This window comes from Cynocephalus volans, chromosome 16, assembly GCF_027409185.1.
Source record: "Cynocephalus volans isolate mCynVol1 chromosome 16, mCynVol1.pri, whole genome shotgun sequence".
NCBI classification, from domain to species: Eukaryota; Metazoa; Chordata; class Mammalia; order Dermoptera; family Cynocephalidae; genus Cynocephalus; species Cynocephalus volans.
This window is the reverse complement of record NC_084475.1, coordinates 4,331,881-4,349,339: the sequence shown is the minus strand read 5'-3', so window position 1 is coordinate 4,349,339 and position 17,459 is coordinate 4,331,881. Positions and strand designations below refer to the sequence as shown.

The following is a 17,459-nucleotide window of genomic DNA, read 5'->3' as shown; positions in this document are numbered from 1 at the left end:
ACAAAATCAGCAATAACCCCTTAGTATCATCTGATATCCACACTGTATCTTAACTTTCTCAATTGTCTCAAAATTTCTTTTCTGCAACTGGTTGTTTTGAATCAAGAGTCAAACAAAGTCCAAATATTGCATTTGGTTATTATATTTTATATCTCTTCTGAAATGTTTTAAAACTTTACTCAATAGACTGAATGTATATCATTGTACCTCCACATACAACAAAAGAAAACTAGAATTTTTACTTAAGTCATTCCTCCTTCTAGTCTTCGTCACATCATTGTCCTTATTACTTTCAGCGAAACCCTGTTACACAGCTGGATCATTTTATGTATCAGACCCTAGCTCTGAATGACCACCGGCTTCTTCCAAAAATTAAATCCACCTCAGCATCAAAATATTTTTCACCAGTAAGGATGATTAAATAAACTTTCAGACAGTGCTTTGGCATCTCCACGTAGATTCAGAAGTGGAGTCCCAAAGCAGGTTTTGGGCAGTGAATCATGGGGTGATAGTTTTTGGTATGTCTAATATGAAGGGCCCTCTTCCCGTGGTGTAGAAATCAGACAGATCTTATCATCCCCTTATTTAAATGAACTGAGGGTATAAATGCCTGCCTGTTTGACTTACATGTTCTAGTAGGGCTGTTTGTTTCATCACTAAATGTAATTGATGTATTTGTTTCTACACAGATAATCGCTTATCAGCCGTATGGAAAATCTGTGGACTGGTGGGCCTATGGTGTCCTCTTGTATGAAATGCTAGCTGGGCAGGTAACATTTCACTGCATTTTTATGTTTGTTTGTTGCTGTGTCACGTGCACGCTTCAGCTCTGTTCGGCAGTGACAGCAGGAACTGAAAGTGTAGTGTGGCTGATGCTATTGAGTGATGCCGGCTTCCCTGACCTGGGTGAAGAGGTGGAGTTTCCCTCTTGAGAGTGGATTATGTTCAGTACGCACAGAAATTATCTTCTAGTCATAAAAACCCCAGATCGAAAGGTGCAACCTGCAGTGTAGACAATGTAGCTTTCACATAATGCACAAAAGCCCCCTGCATATTGATGTCAGCAATGGCCTCTCTACATTTTCAGTATCTCAAAACAGTGTTTGGGTTACAGTTCCCTGCAAATTTGTCTGCAAAGATTACCCCAGCTACTGTTGTGTATAGTTGGTGTTGTTATTATTTAAGGAAGAAGACTGTCAAACTTGAAGAAGTGTTTTAATAGCTTCTCCCCATCTCCTTCTATCTCACCGTTGGCAATTTATTGTAATTTTCACAAAAGTCCAGTGAGGCTGTACTTTCAGTTAGGAAGGCAAATTAGGTTTCTGTTAGGATATGACATATATCAGACAGCCAAGTGCATTATTGCCTAGCAGGGTACTTTCTTCTATAGTGGCCTTAATATCTGTATCATCCAGGTAAGTCACACTAGCTGTTTAACAGTCCCCAACACACAGCACAGGTTCATTTCATATTCGTGGTACAGACCTATGTGGGGGTGGGACACTGACCCACTCGGTCATTCAAGGACCCGGGTGCTTCCATCCATTGCCTTCACTGTCTTTTAGGGCCTCAGATTCCTCCACTGAATCCTCCTCATTTTAGCTGACTAGTGAAAAGAGAGCACAAGGACAGTCACACAGAATGTTTTAATGACCAGGCCTAGAGGTGGCATCTGTTACTCCTGTCTACATTCCACTGGCAACTTGGCCCCATTTATAGACACAAAGTCAGGTGGGAAGTCTAGCACCTCTGAGAGCTCAGCAGGGGAAGCAGGCTTGGTAGGCATCCAGCAGATCTCTGCCACTATCCCTAAAAATGATTCTCTTGTGGGCAGGTTTTTATAATTCCCAGCACTCAAGTACTAGTGCCAAGGAGTTTGTCTCTTCATTGCCAAAAGCCGTAGCAAGAGACCACGGAAAGAATGCCCAGGTTGAGCAGCATGACCCCCAAAGAAATCTGTTTCCGGAATGGAAAAAGTCACTCTTTGTGACATATTACATCGTTGACTCATTCATTTATTCATTCAACACATGTTTATTGAATGCTTACTATGTGCACAGCAATAGCAGTGAGCAAAGCAGACAGAAATCAATACCTTCACGAAGCTTGCAGCTCAGAGGAGAGAGATGACAGACTAGTTAGATAAGGAAAATATTTCATATGTCAGTGATAAGCTAAGGAGAAAAGTAATAAAGCAGGAAAAGAAGATAGAGGGTTGGGGGAGGGTTGGAATTGTAGCTAGGATGGCCAGGGAGGGCCTCACATAGAAGATGCAGTTGTGAGACCAGAAGGAAGTGGGGAACCATCTGTGTGCACAGCTGCAGGGAGCAATGGCAAGTGCAAAGGCCCGAGGCAGGTGTGTGTGCCACATGTAAATGGCGAGAATGCCACCCTGTGGCTCGAGCGGAGTGACCTGGAGAGGGCTAGGAGGCCTGAGATCAAGAGAAAGAGCACTCCGGGCACCATGACCATGGAGGTTATCGCAAGACTGTGACTCCCACTCTGGGATGGGAAGCCATTGGCATGCTCTCCTTTTTATCTCTTTCATTATGGCATATCTCTGAGATACTAGAATGGTCTTTCAGATAGCGAAATATATAGGTCCTAGCTTACCTTTGATCATTGTTTCTCAATGGTTTTAAGACTTGATTGACATCAAAAGAGGGGTCTGTTTACTACTTATTTTTGTCAAAACATTCTTCTTAGGCCAAATACCTCCATGTAGAAACACAGGAAAGCAGGTTATACACAGCTGCTGTCAGTGAGACAGCAGCTTGGAAATACAAGTTACTCTGCCCGAAGTTAATTTCCCCTCTTTAAATTTTAACAATGGAATTTGACTCTGACTTACCAGCCCCCTGGGAGCTGTGCTGTTCATAAAGGCACAAAACCAAGTTCCCCTCCTTGATCCCAGTTGAGTCCTCAAATCTTGAGTCCAGAAAACAAACCCTGCTTTCATTAAGAGGCACATTTGGATATGCCAACAAGGGAAATTGGTCGGATGGAAACATGGTCAGGATCCGTTTCCAAGGGCACTTTACAAGAGATGTTGTGAGTTGACTCTTTTTTTTTTTTTTTTTTTTTTTTTTTTTATTTTATTTTTTTTTTTTATTTTATTTTGTCGATATACATTGTAGCTGATTAATGCTCCCCATCACCAAAACCTCCCTCCCTTCTCCCTCCCCCCCTCCCCCCCAACCATGTCCTTTCTGTTTGTTTGTTGTATCAACTTCAAATAATTGTGGTTGTTATATCTTCTTCCCTCCCCCCCCGGTTTGTGTGTGTATGTGTGTATGTGTGTGTGTGAATTTATATATTAATTTTTAGCTCCCACCAATAAGTGAGAACATGTGGTATTTCTCTTTCTGTGCCTGACTTGTTTCACTTAATATAATTCTCTCAAGGTCCATCCATGTTGTTGCAAATGGCAGTATTTCATTCGTTTTTATAGCTGAGTAGTATTCCATTGTGTAGATGTACCACATTTTCCGTATCCACTCATCTGATGATGGGCATTTGGGCTGGTTCCAACTCTTGGCTATTGTAAAGAGTGCTGCGATGAACATTGGGGAACAGGTATACCTTCGACTTGATGATTTCCATTCCTCTGGGTATATTCCCAACAGTGGGATGGCTGGGTCGTATGGTAGATCTATTTGCAATTGTTTAAGGAACCTCCATACCATTTTCCATAGAGGCTGCACCATTTTGCAGTCCCACCAACAATGTATGAGAGTTCCTTTTTCTCCGCAGCCTCGCCAGCATTTATCGTTCATAGTCTTTTGGATTTTAGCCATCCTAACTGGGGTTAGATGGTATCTCAATGTGGTTTTGATTTGCATTTCCCGGATGCTGAGTGATGTTGAGCATTTTTTCATATGTCTGTTGGCCATTTGGATATCTTCCTTAGAGAAATGCCTACTTAGCTCTTTTGCCCATTTTTTAATTGGGTTGCTTGTTTTCTTCTTGTAAAGTTGTTTGAGTTCCTTATATATTCTGGATATTAATCCTTTGTCAGATGTATATTTTGCAAATATTTTCTCCCACTCTGTTGGTTGTCTTTTAACTCTTTTAATTGTTTCTTTTGCTGTGCAGAAGCTTTTTAGTTTGATGTAATCCCATTTGTTTATTTTTCCTTTGGTTGCCCGTGCTTTTGGGGTCGTATTCATGAAGTCTGTGCCCAGTCCTATTTCCTGAAGTGTTTCCCCTATGTTTTCTTTAAGAAGTTTTATTGTCTCAGGGTGTATATTTAAATCCTTAATCCATTTTGAGTTGATTTTAGTATACGGTGAGAGGTATGGATCTAGTTTCATTCTCCTGCATATCGATATCCAGTTATCCCAGCACCACTTGCTGAAGAGGCAGTCCCTTCCCCAGTGAATAGGCTTGGTGCCTTTGTCAAAGATCAGATGGCAGTAAGTGTGTGGGTTGATTTCTGGATTCTCTATTCTATTCCATTGGTCAGTGTGTCTGTTTTTATGCCAGTACCATACTGTTTTGGTTATTATAGCTTTGTAGTACAGCTTAAAGTCAGGTAGTGTTATGCCTCCAGCTTTATTTTTTTTGCTGAGCATTGCTTTGGCTATTCGTGGTCTTTTATTGTTCCATATAAATGTCTGAATAGTTTTTTCCATTTCTGAGAAAAATGTCTTTGGAATTTTGATGGGGATTGCATTGAATTTGTATATCACTTTGGGTAGTATGGACATTTTCACTATGTTGATTCTTCCAATCCAAGAGCATGGAATATCTTTCCATCTTCTTGTATCCTCTCTAATTTCTCTCAGCAGTGGTTTGTAGTTCTCATTATAGAGATTTTTCACCTCCTTGGTTAACTCAATTCCTAAGTATTTTATTTTTTTGGTGGCTATTGTAAATGGGCAGGCTTTCTTGATTTCTCGTTCTGCACGTTCACTATTGGAGAAAAGAAATGCTACTGATTTTTGTGTGTTGATTTTGTATCCTGCTACTGTGCTGAAATCATTTATCAATTCCAACAGTTTTTTTGTAGAGGTTTTAGGCTGTTCGATATATAGGATCATGTCATCTGCAAACAGGGACAGTTTGACTTCATCTTTTCCAATCTGGATGCCCTTTATTTCCTTCTCTTCTCTGATTGCTCTGGCTAGTACTTCCAACACTATGTTGAATAGGAGTGGTGAGAGTGGGCATCCTTGTCTAGTGCCTGTTCTTAAAGGAAAAGCTTTCAGCTTTTCCCCATTCAGGATGATATTGGCAGTGGGTTTGTCATATATGGCTTTAATTATGTTGAGATATTTTCCCTCTATACCTAACTTATAGAGGGTCTTTGTCATGAATGAGTGCTGAACTTTATCAAATGCTTTTTCAGCATCTATAGAGATGATCATATGGTCCTTGTGTTTGAGTTTATTAATATGGTGTATCACATTTATTGATTTGCGTATGTTGAACCAACCTTGCATCCCTGGGATGAATCCCACTTGATCGTGATCAATAATTTTTCGTATGTGTTGCTGTATTCTGTTTGCTAGTATTTTAGTGAGGATTTTTGCATCTATATTCATCAAGGATATCGGCCTGTAGTTTTCTTTTTTGGTTATATCTTTACCTGGTTTTGGTATCAGGATGATGTTTGCTTCATAGAATGAGTTTGGGAGATTTGCGTCCGTTTCAATCTTTTGGAATAGTTTGTAAAGAATCGGTGTCAATTCCTCTTTGAATGTTTGGTAAAATTCTGCTGTGAATCCATCTGGTCCTGGGCTTTTCTTTGTTGGGAGCCTTCTGATAACAGCTTCAATCTCCTTTATTGTTATTGGTCTGTTCAAATTTTCTACGTCTTCACGGTTCAGTTTTGGGAGCTTGTGTGTGTCCAGAAATTTATCCATTTCCTCCAGATTTTCAAATTTGTTGGCGTATAGTTGTTTATAGTAGTCTCGAATGATTCCTTGTATTTCAGATGAATCAGTTGTAATATCGCCTTTTTCATTTCTAATTTTTGTTATTTGAGTCTTCTCTCTTCTTTTTTTTGTTAGCCATGCTAATGGTTTGTCAATTTTATTTATCTTTTCAAAAAACCAACTTTTTGATTCGTTGATCTTTTGAATTGTTTTTTGGTTTTCAATTTCATTCAGTTCTGCTCTGATCTTAATGATTTCTTTCCGTCTGCTAACTTTAGGATTGGATTGTTCTTGTTTTTCTAGTTCCTTAAGGTGAAGTGTTAGGTTGTTCACTTGCCATCTTTCCATTCTTCTGAAGTGAGCATTTAATGCAATAAATTTTCCCCTCAATACTGCTTTTGCAGTATCCCACAGGTTTTGGTATGATGTATCATTGTTTTCATTAGTTTCAATAAACTTTTTGATTTCCTGCTTGATTTCTTCTTGGACCCATATGTCATTAAGTAGAATGCTGTTTAATTTCCATGTGTTTGTATAGTTTCCAGAGTTTTGTTTGTTATTAATTTCTAGTTTTAATCCATTGTGGTCTGAGAAGATACATGGGATAATTCCAATTTTTTTGAATTTATTGAGACTTGATTTGTGACCTAATATGTGATCTATCTTGGAGAATGATCCATGTGCTGATGAGAAGAATGAATATTCTGAGGTTGTTGGGTGGAATGTTCTGTAGATATCTGCCAATTCCAATTGGTCTAGAGTCTTGTTTAGATCTTGTGTTTCTCTACTGATTCTTTGCCTAGATGATCTGTCTAATATTGACAGTGGAGTGTTCAGGTCCCCTGCTATTATGGTATTAGTGTCTATTTCCTTCTTTAGGTCTAATAGAGTTTGTTTTATAAATCTGGCTGCTCCAACATTGGGTGCGTACATATTTATGATTGTTATGTCTTCTTGATGGATCAGTCCTTTTATCATTAAGTAGTGTCCCTCATTGTCTCTTTTTATGGTTTTTAGTTTAAAGTCTATTTTGTCAGATATAAGAATAGCCACTCCAGCTCGTTTTTCTTTTCTGTTTGCATGGTAAATCTTTTTCCATCCTTTCACTCTTAGTCTGTGTGAATCTTTATGGGTGAGGTGGGTCTCTTGTAGGCAGCATATAGTTGGGTCCTGCTTTTTGATCCAGTCAGCCAGTCTGTGTCTTTTAATTGGGGAATTTAAGCCTTTAACATTAAGAGTTGTTATTGAAAGGTGTTGATTTATTCTTAGCATTTTATTGGTTGTTTGGTTGTCTTAGGTGTCTTTTGTTCCTTGCTTTCTGATTTACTGTTTGGTTTCTTTGTTTGTTGGTTCCTTAGGTTGTAGATAGTGTTTTTGTTAGCTTGTTTTCTCTTCATGAATGCCATTTTTATTGTACTAGCGGGTTTAGATTTTTCTTAGGTTTTTATGGCAGTGGTAGTTATTTTTCAGGAACCAAACCCAGTACTCCCTTGAGGATTTCTTGTAAGGGTGGTCTTGTGGTAGTGAACTCCCGCAGTTTTTGTTTGTCTGAGAAATATACTATTTGCCCCTCATTTCGGAAGGATAGCCTTGCAGGGTAGAGTATTCTTGGCTGGCAATCTTTGTCTTTTAGTATTTTGAAAATATCATCCCATTCCTTTCTAGCTTTTAGGGTTTGTGATGAAAAGTCTGATGTTAACCTGATTGGGGCTCCCTTATAGGTGATTTGACGCTTCTCTCTTGCAGCTTTTAAGATTCTGTCTTTGTCTCTGAGTTTTGCCAATTTGACTATGACATGTCTTGGAGAAGGCCTTTTTGGGTTGAATACGTTTGGAGATCGTTGAGCTTCCTGGATCTGAAGATCTGTGATTTTTCCTATACCTGGGAAGTTTTCTGCCACTATTTTGTTGAATATGTTTTCAATGGAATCTCCATTTTCCTCCCCTTCTGGAATACCCATGACTCGGATATTTGAGCGCTTGAGGTTGTCTGATATCTCTCTCAGATTTTCTTCCATGTCCTTGATTCTTTTTTCTTTCTTTTTGTCTGCTTGTGTTATTTCAAACAGCCCATCTTCAAGTTCAGAGGTTCTCTCTTCAACTTCGACAAGCCTGCTCGTTAAACTCTCCGTTGTGTTTTTTATTTCGCCGAATAACTTCTTCAGTTCAGCAAGTTCTGCTACATTTTTTTTCAGGACATTGATTTCCTTGTATATTTCCTCTTTCAGATCCTGTATACTTTTCCTCATTTCATCATGATGTCTAGCTGAGTTTTCTTGTATCTCATTCAGTTTCCTTAGAATTATCACTCGAAATTCCTTGTCAGTTATTTCAAGGGCTTCTTGTTCTATAGGATCTAGAGTATGAGATTTATTAACTTTTGGTGGTGTACTTTCTTGATTTTTTGTATTTCTGGTGTCTTTTTTTTGGTGTTTATTCATTGTGGCAGGGGGTTTCACAGTCCACCGGTTTAAGACTAATGACTAACTAGGATGTTGCTGTGGTTGCCAATTTGGTATGGCTCCCACCGTGACTGCTCAGTTGGCCTCTAGTGTCTTGTGTGTGTGGTTGCCTCGGGTCTTGGGCTTCTCCGGGGATCCACCTTTCTGGTCAGCTTGTACTTTGCTGGGCTGGTGGATCACGTACCACAGGGTGTGTGATCTCTGTTGAGCTTTCACTTTCTGTACAGGACTTCTCCCCGTTCCGTGTGCTCTGGCCCAGGCTGTTAGATCGTGCAGTGGCGACCCCACTGGGTGTGTGGTTTCTGTCGAGTCTCCGCCTCCCTGGCCGCACGTCTCCCCCCTCTGTGCACACTGTGCTGGGTTGGGGCGTGTCTTCTGCACCCCTCGCCTATCAGCTGGGCCTTCAAGACCCTGCTCAGCACCGCCTCGCCCAGGAAGTCTACCAGGTTTCTGCTAGGCACAGACGACCGGTCTCTCTGGGTGCCTTTGTAGCACTGTGTAGATCTTTCTTGGGTCTTGTTCACCTTTGTATCCCCCCGGTATAAACCGAGTCTAGTGCCCGCCTGCAGCCTGCTCTCCGGCAGGTTCAAGCGGACCTGGGAACTCTCCTACCACACTATTCCCAACCAGAAATTCGTTAGGCTTTTTTCCAAACTGGTGGTCGCAGAGATGGTATCTGCCTCCCAGTAACAGGAAGTTTACCGGGGCCGGAGTCCAGGGTGTGGTGGAGTGACAGTCGGCCCGCCCGTACTTCCTAGCCCTCCCAAAACTGGTCGGGACGCCCCACACCCCCAGCCCTGCTAGAGAACCGTGGAGGGAGTGGGAGAGGAGGTCGGCCCGCAGGGTCCGGAAAGCCCCGCGCCAAAAAAGACCAAGCAAAGGCCAGTGCAGGGCGCAGGAGCATGGCCGAGCTGCCCGCCTGGGAAAATGGAGGCAGCACCGGGGAGTGAGTGGCCTGTGTGCATGCGGGAGCCGGGAGCCGCAGTGGGCATCCACCCCCCGAACAGAGCTGTGCCAGGGATCACTCACAGTGCTGTGCCAGGTCGGGCGCTCGCTCTGTCTCTGGTTTGTTGCCTTCCGTGTTCTCGGCGCTGCCGCCTCGGGCTGTTCAGTCGCGGCGCCGCTCGGGCGCTCCCAGGAGTCTTCTTTAATGCCGGCCTGAAACCTCGAATCCTGGATAGGGCAGCTGGCCGCCTTCAGTGCGGCCCCAGCCTCCGGGATCCTGGCTGCATCCACAGCAGCCCTGGCGCCGTGTTCCCTGTTTCAAGACTCACTTTTGCAGCTAAGAATCAGTTCTTTTCCTGCTCCACACTTCAAAGCTGTTGCCTGTAAATGAGGCAGCCTCTCCTGCCGGGGGCAAAGTGGCGTTGAGCCCCCACGACCGGCCAGCAGCAGCAGTCCTCCCTTAAGAGATGGCCAGAGGAAGGTCCACAAGTTTCCCGGCTGCCTGAGGCCCAGTGGCCACCTTTTCCACCTCAGCTACTCCGCGCCAGCCGCCGCAGCCGCCGCCATCTTGAAACTTCGTGAGTTGACTCTTCATTGGCCAGCAGGAGAGCAAAATTTCAGACCTGCAGGAAAGTCCTCCCTCCCTGCCTATCCCTGACTTCCCTCCTCTCCCAGGCTTCCTGGGGCTTTATTCCCTAGGGAAGAGATCAGGGAATGCTCCACTCCAGCAGGGAAGTCCGCTTTTGAAGTGCTGCCTCCTTCAAGCCTCACTTGCAGGCCAGCGCTGAGCCCACGTCCAGGCCTCCCTTGCAGGCCTGCTTTCTTCACTCATGCCTGCAGAGTGCCCTTGCCCTCGCCCAGCGGCTGCATAAACATCCCGGCATGTTGCCGTTATTTCCCGTCCTGCTTCTCAGATCTGATAGCCTGCCTTGCTCATATCCCTTGACATCTTCATGATCTCTATTGAGAATGGTGATATTCTCCAAAAATAACAGCTTAAAGGTGACCCATATCCTGGGGCAGTGACAGGCACAGATAGGAGCCTTTGTGGGTCTACATCTCCTCCTTCACAGCCCCTGCCTCATCTTCCTCTCTGACTCCTCAGTGCAAATTTAAATGAACTCCTGGGCTGTGACTCCACCCAGAAAGGATAATGAAGGCTCTGCAGGTATCACCCAGGGCCCCGCATAGCTGCTGGAACCTCCGAGACCCAGGAGAGGGAATAGATGCTGTTACTGAGGAGGAAGATTATTATAACGTTGGTGATGGGGTTGTGGTCTAAACTTGTCCTCTTTAATCAGGAGCGCTGAAGATGAGCAAAAAAATAGTTTATGGCAACTTTCTTCTCATTTGCTTTATTTATTGTCAGCAGCCAAGGGGGCAGATACGTATAAAGAGTCTGAGTCTTTATTCGGTTCCTGGATTGCTTGTCAAATATGATTACTTTGGGGACATAAATAGAATTTACCCAGCACTCTAATGAGCATATTGTGGCTTGAGGTGTTGACGGTGTTCATCTTAAAGCGAGCAGCCTCTCCTCTTTATGTCTTTTCTGCCAGGGTTATTTATACACTGTCTTCATTCCTGATGAATCGGTAATTGGTAATTTATCTCAGAACTTCAGCCTGAATTATCCCTGGGTGCTCATTTACCCCCACCCCAGGTCATCAGTGATCTGCAAATAAATTTGGCAGACCCTTGAGGACCACTTACTAGTAATTGATTTAGGAATCATTTTGTAAAGTATGAACCATCACCCCTCATTTTTCTGTTTAAAACTCACAAATCACATATTGTTAAAGTAGTGGGGATACAACCCAGTCAGAAAGTTTTCACACTAACCTGAGACTTGCTAACAGGTAGCTTAGCTTGGAACATTGAGTCCAGATTTGGGGGGATGGGAAAAAGAAGGGAGAGAAGCAATCCAAAAGGGTAATGTACTAAGTACCTCAGCAGCACGTCACCCCCCTTGTCCCTGGACGAAGTAGATAGCATTACTGGAAAGGAAAACGAACATTATTATAACTTTTCACCATGGACCAGCCTTCAACACCAAAGCCTGAGAGCAAGTAGTTACTGGTCAGATGCTCCAGGAGTGACCTGGAGAGATTTGACAAGAACCCTAAACCCATTCACATGCTTTGGCTACAGAATCCCACACCTGGCACATTATTCTTAGGAAGTAATTAAGAGAAGAAAAAAATGATATGCACAGAGATGTTTATAGTGGCATTAGTTATTAGAATGCAACACTGGAGGCAGCTGTAAATGTGTCCCTGGACAAATGAATCAGTCTGTGATGATATGTTACCTGCATGGCATTCAGCACTGAATGGGAACACTGGTGGCTACAGAGAAAATGTGTTTGCAGCAGTCAGTGAAAAACTCCAAGTTATGCAGCACAATTCAAAAATAATAAAAGAAAGCCTAAGAATACACATATAAAGCAGAGCAGTTTTTGTGTTTAGGTAAAGGGAATGTGGATGCTACTTTCATGGATTTCCCCTGCCCCTAGTATTACATAATTTTAATTTAAAATAGGGCTCCAGGCAGCTTTTTAGAACATGGTTGTCATTACTTCTGTTCACCAGGTATTTCTTGTCTTCTTCCCAGCTAGCACATGTAGAACTGTACTTCCTGGCTCACTTGTAATTGGGTGGTGCATGTGACTAGTTCTGGTCAATGAGACCTGAGCGGAAGGGTGCCAAGCACTTGTGTGCTGGTGCAAGACACCCCAGGGCCCCTGTTCCAGCCTGTGCCACAGCAAGACCAAGATGTCACAGTGCCGGAAGCGTGGATCCCTGAGTGGCCACAATCAGCAGAGCCTTCTGTGATTCCCAGTGCACATGTAGCATCAGCAAGAAATAAAATTATTGCCTTAAGCTTTGGAGATGTTCTAGGTTGTTTGTTGCCACAGCAGGACCTAGCCTGTCCTTGCTGATACCTGAAGGCACAGTTAAGATACAAAGAGTTCACATCTTGACATGGGCCAGTCACAAAAGGGCCTGTATTTATTGTATAATCCCATTTACATGAGGTGCCTAGAGTCGTGGAATTCATTGAGACAAAAAGTAGAATGGTGGCACCAGGACCTGGTGGGAGGAGGGACGGAGAGCGAATGTTTAATGGGGACAGAGTTTCAATCTGGAAAGATGAAAAAGTTCTAGAGATGGATGCTGGTGATGGCTGCACAACAGTGTGAGTGCACTTAATGCCCCTGAACTGTACACTCACTTAAAAGTGGTTAGGATGGTGAATTTTATGTGTATTTTATCACAATAATAATAATAATAATAATGATGATGATGATGATGATGATAAAGCCTATATCTTTGCACCAGAGGAAACAGAGTAGGAAAACGTATGCATTTGATTTGCTGGCATTCCAAAGCTGAGGGGAAGCACTTAACTGCTCCTCTACTTCTTGCCCAAGATACATCATCTTCAGTGGGGCAGGTATTTCCAGAGGCACCAGGCCCGCAGCTGCGAGGGAGGCCAGCCCAGTTCCCACCCATCCATTAGGGCTGGGAAATCAAGCCAGGTCTCTAGGCTAGAGACAAGTCACTGATACGTGACTTGAAACAGCACAGGCCCCTGCGGCTGCCCCCTCTTTCTTTTCAGAACTCACTGCTGCATACCATGCAGTATATGGATCGGCCCTGCCCCACACTAGAGTCCTCTGTATGTGCTGGGTGGCCCCACAGCTGAGTGCCTCCCGCTTGGTCCTCCCAGGAGCAGTGCTGGGGTCACACTTCACTGGCTAGCTACCAGTGCAGGCGTGGCGAGGTGGCATTGCTCATGATGCTGAGAGCCCAAGTCCAAAAGGCAGGATGCCTGGGTTGGAATCCTGGTCTTCTATACCCGCTCTGTAACCCTGGCCAAAGTACTGCACAGAACCTCAGGGATCTCAGCTGTTGAGGGTGTCAAGCGTACCTACATCACAAGATTGATTTGAAGACTGAGTGGGAGATGCCTGCAGAGCACCCCACACAGTGCCTGGCATGGAGCAAGGGCCTGAGAGTGCCACTCCTGTTGTGTTACGGCTGCCCTTCTTCATGCCATCACTCTCCTCCCTTACCAGGCAATAGATTCACAATGAGGAAACTTGAGGGGTAGAAATATGTCCCTCCCTGGGATGTGGTCGCAGGACAATCCTATCCTTGGTGTTACCTCTGGTGGAAAGCAGGGTGAATCTTGAGGCTCTGTCACAGGGTGTTTGATCTTGTGGCTTTTGTTATTAAACAAGGTTACTTCCAAAAACTCATGGAAAAATAGAATTAAAAGATAGTACAAATCTTTCCATGAACTTCTTGAAGACATCTTGTACCTTAGGAATCTTATTGCAGCAGGTGAGCCTAAGGGTCCTCTTAGAATCCTTCTAACCCCAGACTAATGATTTGCTTAGGGATAAACAGCTTTCTTTACTGCAGGACTTCTCAGGGCCTTTACAATGTAAATGTTAATACAGATCTCCAGAGAGGGGTAGAGGGTGTAAACTCTGACCCAGGAATGTCCTGTAGGATCGGCGTTTAAGGATACTCTGGAGTGCTCCAGGATCCGGGTGTCCTACCCTCAGTGGGGCACAGAGAAGACAATGAAAGTCCTCCTTTGATCTCCAGCAGACAGAGCTCAATCCCTGACTCAGTAGTTCCCATTTCAGAAATTGGCATCTATGGGCGTGGCTCGCCTGGCAAAGCTGGTTCCCACACCGTGAGACAGTTAAACAGGTGTGATAGGCCAGCGCCCTGCTCAAAAGCTTCCGCAGACAATTCCTGGTCTTCCACATTGTGAGGGTGTGGGAGGCAAAAGGCTTCAGCTGCAGTGACTTGACCATCTTTTCAAGATAAATGTTCAGGAGATGGATATGCTGTCTTCCCTGAGTGAATCATTGTATAATATGTGCATGTGTTGAAACAACACACTATACCCCACAAATATGTACAACTAAAAAAAATTTTAACAATACCAGTTTTATTCATAAGGGACCAAAAGTAGAAACAATCCAAATGCTCATCAACAGGAGAATAAAAAAACTGATTGTGGTATATCCATACAATGAAATACAATTCAACAAGAAAAATAAAGTCCTGATAATAACGTGGCCGAAGCTCAAAACATTATTCTTTTTGTTTGAATTTTTCCTTTTTTTTAAAGACTAAGATCACAGAAAATGTTCTCTGACCACAATAACAGAGGGTAATTTAGAAAACTCACAAATGTGAGGAAATTAAACAACACTCTCCTAAATAATGGGTAGAAAGAAAAATCACAGGGAAAGTAGAGAGTACTTTGAGATAAAGATAATAAAATTTTTAAAAATTGGTCTTTTTTTCACTGCTCCACTTGAGGAAGATTCCTGAGGCAGATTCGCCTGATTTCCTTCGCGGAAAGTCTCTCAGACGTTTGGCTGAGATGGTTGAGCATCTCCGAAGGTGCTGGTTGACTCTTGCCACTGCCTTCGTCACTGCTCATCAAGGAGCCTTTGGCGAGTTCTGTGGGCGTGCCACCTGGGCAGACACACAGGACCCACGCTTAGAAGGGCCCTGCATGTATGGTGTCATGCTCCATGGTCAGCATCTGGGAATTCTTAATTGTTTTTTAATAAGGGTTCCAGCATTTTCATTTTGCACCGAAACCCACAAATTACGTACTTCTTCCTGACCAGAGGCCCTCACGGGCCTTATCGTGAGGTGTCCGTGGGTGATCCAGAAGCAGAGCCTCTGCCCTGCTCGCCCCAGGGCCCCGTTCACACTGTAGAGAACGTGCGAATTCCGAGTGCTCTGGGACCCTGCGGGGGTGCAATTCAAGGTCCTGAGCAGAAACCATGCCATGTCTGTTTTAGTTATGAAAATCTCCTCAGCCAAAACTCCACCACTTTTATGGATCACTTAACAGGAAAAATGAGAGGTGTGTGTCGTGTAATAGGTGGTCAAAAGAAGAAGGTTGCGTGATACTGGGCACAGAAGTTGTGGAAGGGCAGACAGTAGGCCTGGCCTCCACTGCAGCCGCAGCCTGTCGTGCTCTGCCCTGTCCTCTGTAGATGGAAGTGACGCTGACACAGAGAGCCCTCTGCTGCCTGGGCTCCCCTGCAGGCTGCCCTGCCCTGCCCTGAGTAGCTCACAGGTGGGCTAGCTTAGTTCTCACCCACCTGCACGCTTCCACAAAATTAAACATGCTTTATACCAGGCTCTTACAGCCAGAAAAGAGGCCCATTTATTTATATTTCCAGACCCCTAAAAAATGTTAAGTGGCACCAGTCACCCCGGCCTCCATTTTCCCACAAATGGTCCCAAGGTGGGGTTCTTCATAGACTTGGTGTCTTTTGCTCAGAGGGTGTGGCTTCCGTGTACTGACCCCACACCCAGCTCTGACTCAGGGTTAAGGTCGGGTCTTGGTGTGAGAGGAATAGTGAGCAGTGGTTGCGGGGAGGGATCTTTTTGGTTCAATTGATCTGTCTCACTAAGGGGGAAAAGTCTAACAACATGGGATATCCTGCCAACTACTGCACCATTACCTTTATCCACGATATAGTTGACATTTAAGCCAACACTGTCACTATCTAAACCTAACCACATCAGCCGAAGTGACTGACTCCTCTTTTCCATAGAAGGAAACATAGCAAGATTAAACAGATTCTGTAGAGGGGCAACCCCCTAGTCTGCCTTTTCATGCTAAGCTCAGGGTTAGCTGAGCCAAAAGGGAACATTAAGGAATTTGCTGGAGGGAAAAGCTTGAAAGGCATCCTGAGATGGGTCTTAATGCCTGGAGGATTCTTGAAGCCCCTCTCAGAGAGTTCCTCTGCCTTAGTAACAATACCGCATGCCAAGTACCCTTCATTGGGGACCTACTGGCTACAACACAAAACACCAGGTGATTTACGCACTCACCAGAAATCCCTTCTTGCAAAATGGAAAACTATTTTAAAGAGGTAAGTCACTTGCTTGTGAACACCCAGCCAGGAAGAAGTAGAGCTAGAATTCTGGCCCATATCTGCCTGACTTCAAAGCTGTGACCTCCCACCGTGCCACCATGCCTCACTCTCTCAGCGTGGCAATTGTAAACCTAGTAGAAGAGGACAGGGGAGGTGTCCAGTGGAAACTGAACCCCATCACTGCCACCATGCAGGCAGCAGTTCCCCCCTAAAGAGTACCTCCTTGTTGGGTTAGAAGACCCCAGTGTGAGCTCCTGGGCTGGATACATCCTCTTTGCCCCTGCTCTGAAGACCTCCTCACCCCAAGTGGAGGTGTTAGCATTCTCTATCTGCCCCCACCTTCTGAACACAAAGCCATTTGTAACATAACTTGATCATAATTAGATTTTTAGCACATACTTAAAAGACTAATGGATTAATCATAATTTATTTGTGAATCATTAAAAACATCACTCAAAAGCATTTTTCCTAAAGATTGTTTGGGGTTGCCCAGATAATTAAAGGGATGGAGGAAAAGTGAAAAACACCCAACCACCAACCTAATTAAAGATAATCAAATAAACCTGCAAGTTAACTGAGCTAACTGCAGGCTGCAGTGTGCTGAGAAGCTTGGTCTGTTTCTTGGTGCTGAATTGGATCTTTAGCTGTCGTGTTAGTGAATTACTCTGCCTAAATGTTTTCCCATCTTTCTTTTTTCTGGAACAGCCTCCATTTGATGGTGAAGATGAAGACGAATTGTTTCAGTCTATAATGGAGCACAACGTTTCCTATCCAAAATCTTTGTCCAAGGAGGCTGTTTCCATCTGCAAAGGAGTAAGTAGATTTGGATCCTATTGTGATCGTGTACCAAGAGGGTCAACAGGGAAAATGCCTTCCCCCACTGCTTCCAAGTGAAATGGCAGAAAACACCACAGACCCATGCCGCTGCTTCTCAGCCATCGAGGGCTAGGGCTTGGTAACATGCAGGGCATAGCGGGAAAAGCAGAGGCTGGGAGAATGAATTGAAATCCCAACACGTCCTGGGACTCTGGCCCGGTCACCTAATCATACTGTAGTTTTGATTCCATTCCATTTAATGAAATTGTGGTGGGATTACCAGAAGTAATCACAGGCCCTTGAAAAGTATTCTCGTCTCTTGCTTCATTTGGTCTGTCTTAGGTCTTTGTTTTTTTTCCTCTTGTTTTGAGATGTAACATACATAGAGAGATGGGTGCAAATCATCAGCGTACGGATAAATGAATTT

At 43.9% G+C, this 17,459-nt stretch overlaps 1 protein-coding gene across 2 annotated transcripts in view; it reads left to right on the top strand.

Annotated features, from left to right (window-relative positions):
- PRKCA (protein kinase C alpha) overlaps positions 1–17,459 on the top strand; it is a 428,415-nt gene that overhangs the window by 390,667 nt on the left and 20,289 nt on the right. For both annotated transcript variants that reach the window (XM_063080317.1, XM_063080316.1), the window contains exons 14-15: positions 690–770; positions 16,922–17,029. In XM_063080317.1, the coding sequence (XP_062936387.1) occupies positions 690–770; positions 16,922–17,029 (189 nt within the window). The remainder of the gene's footprint in view (positions 1–689; positions 771–16,921; positions 17,030–17,459) is intronic.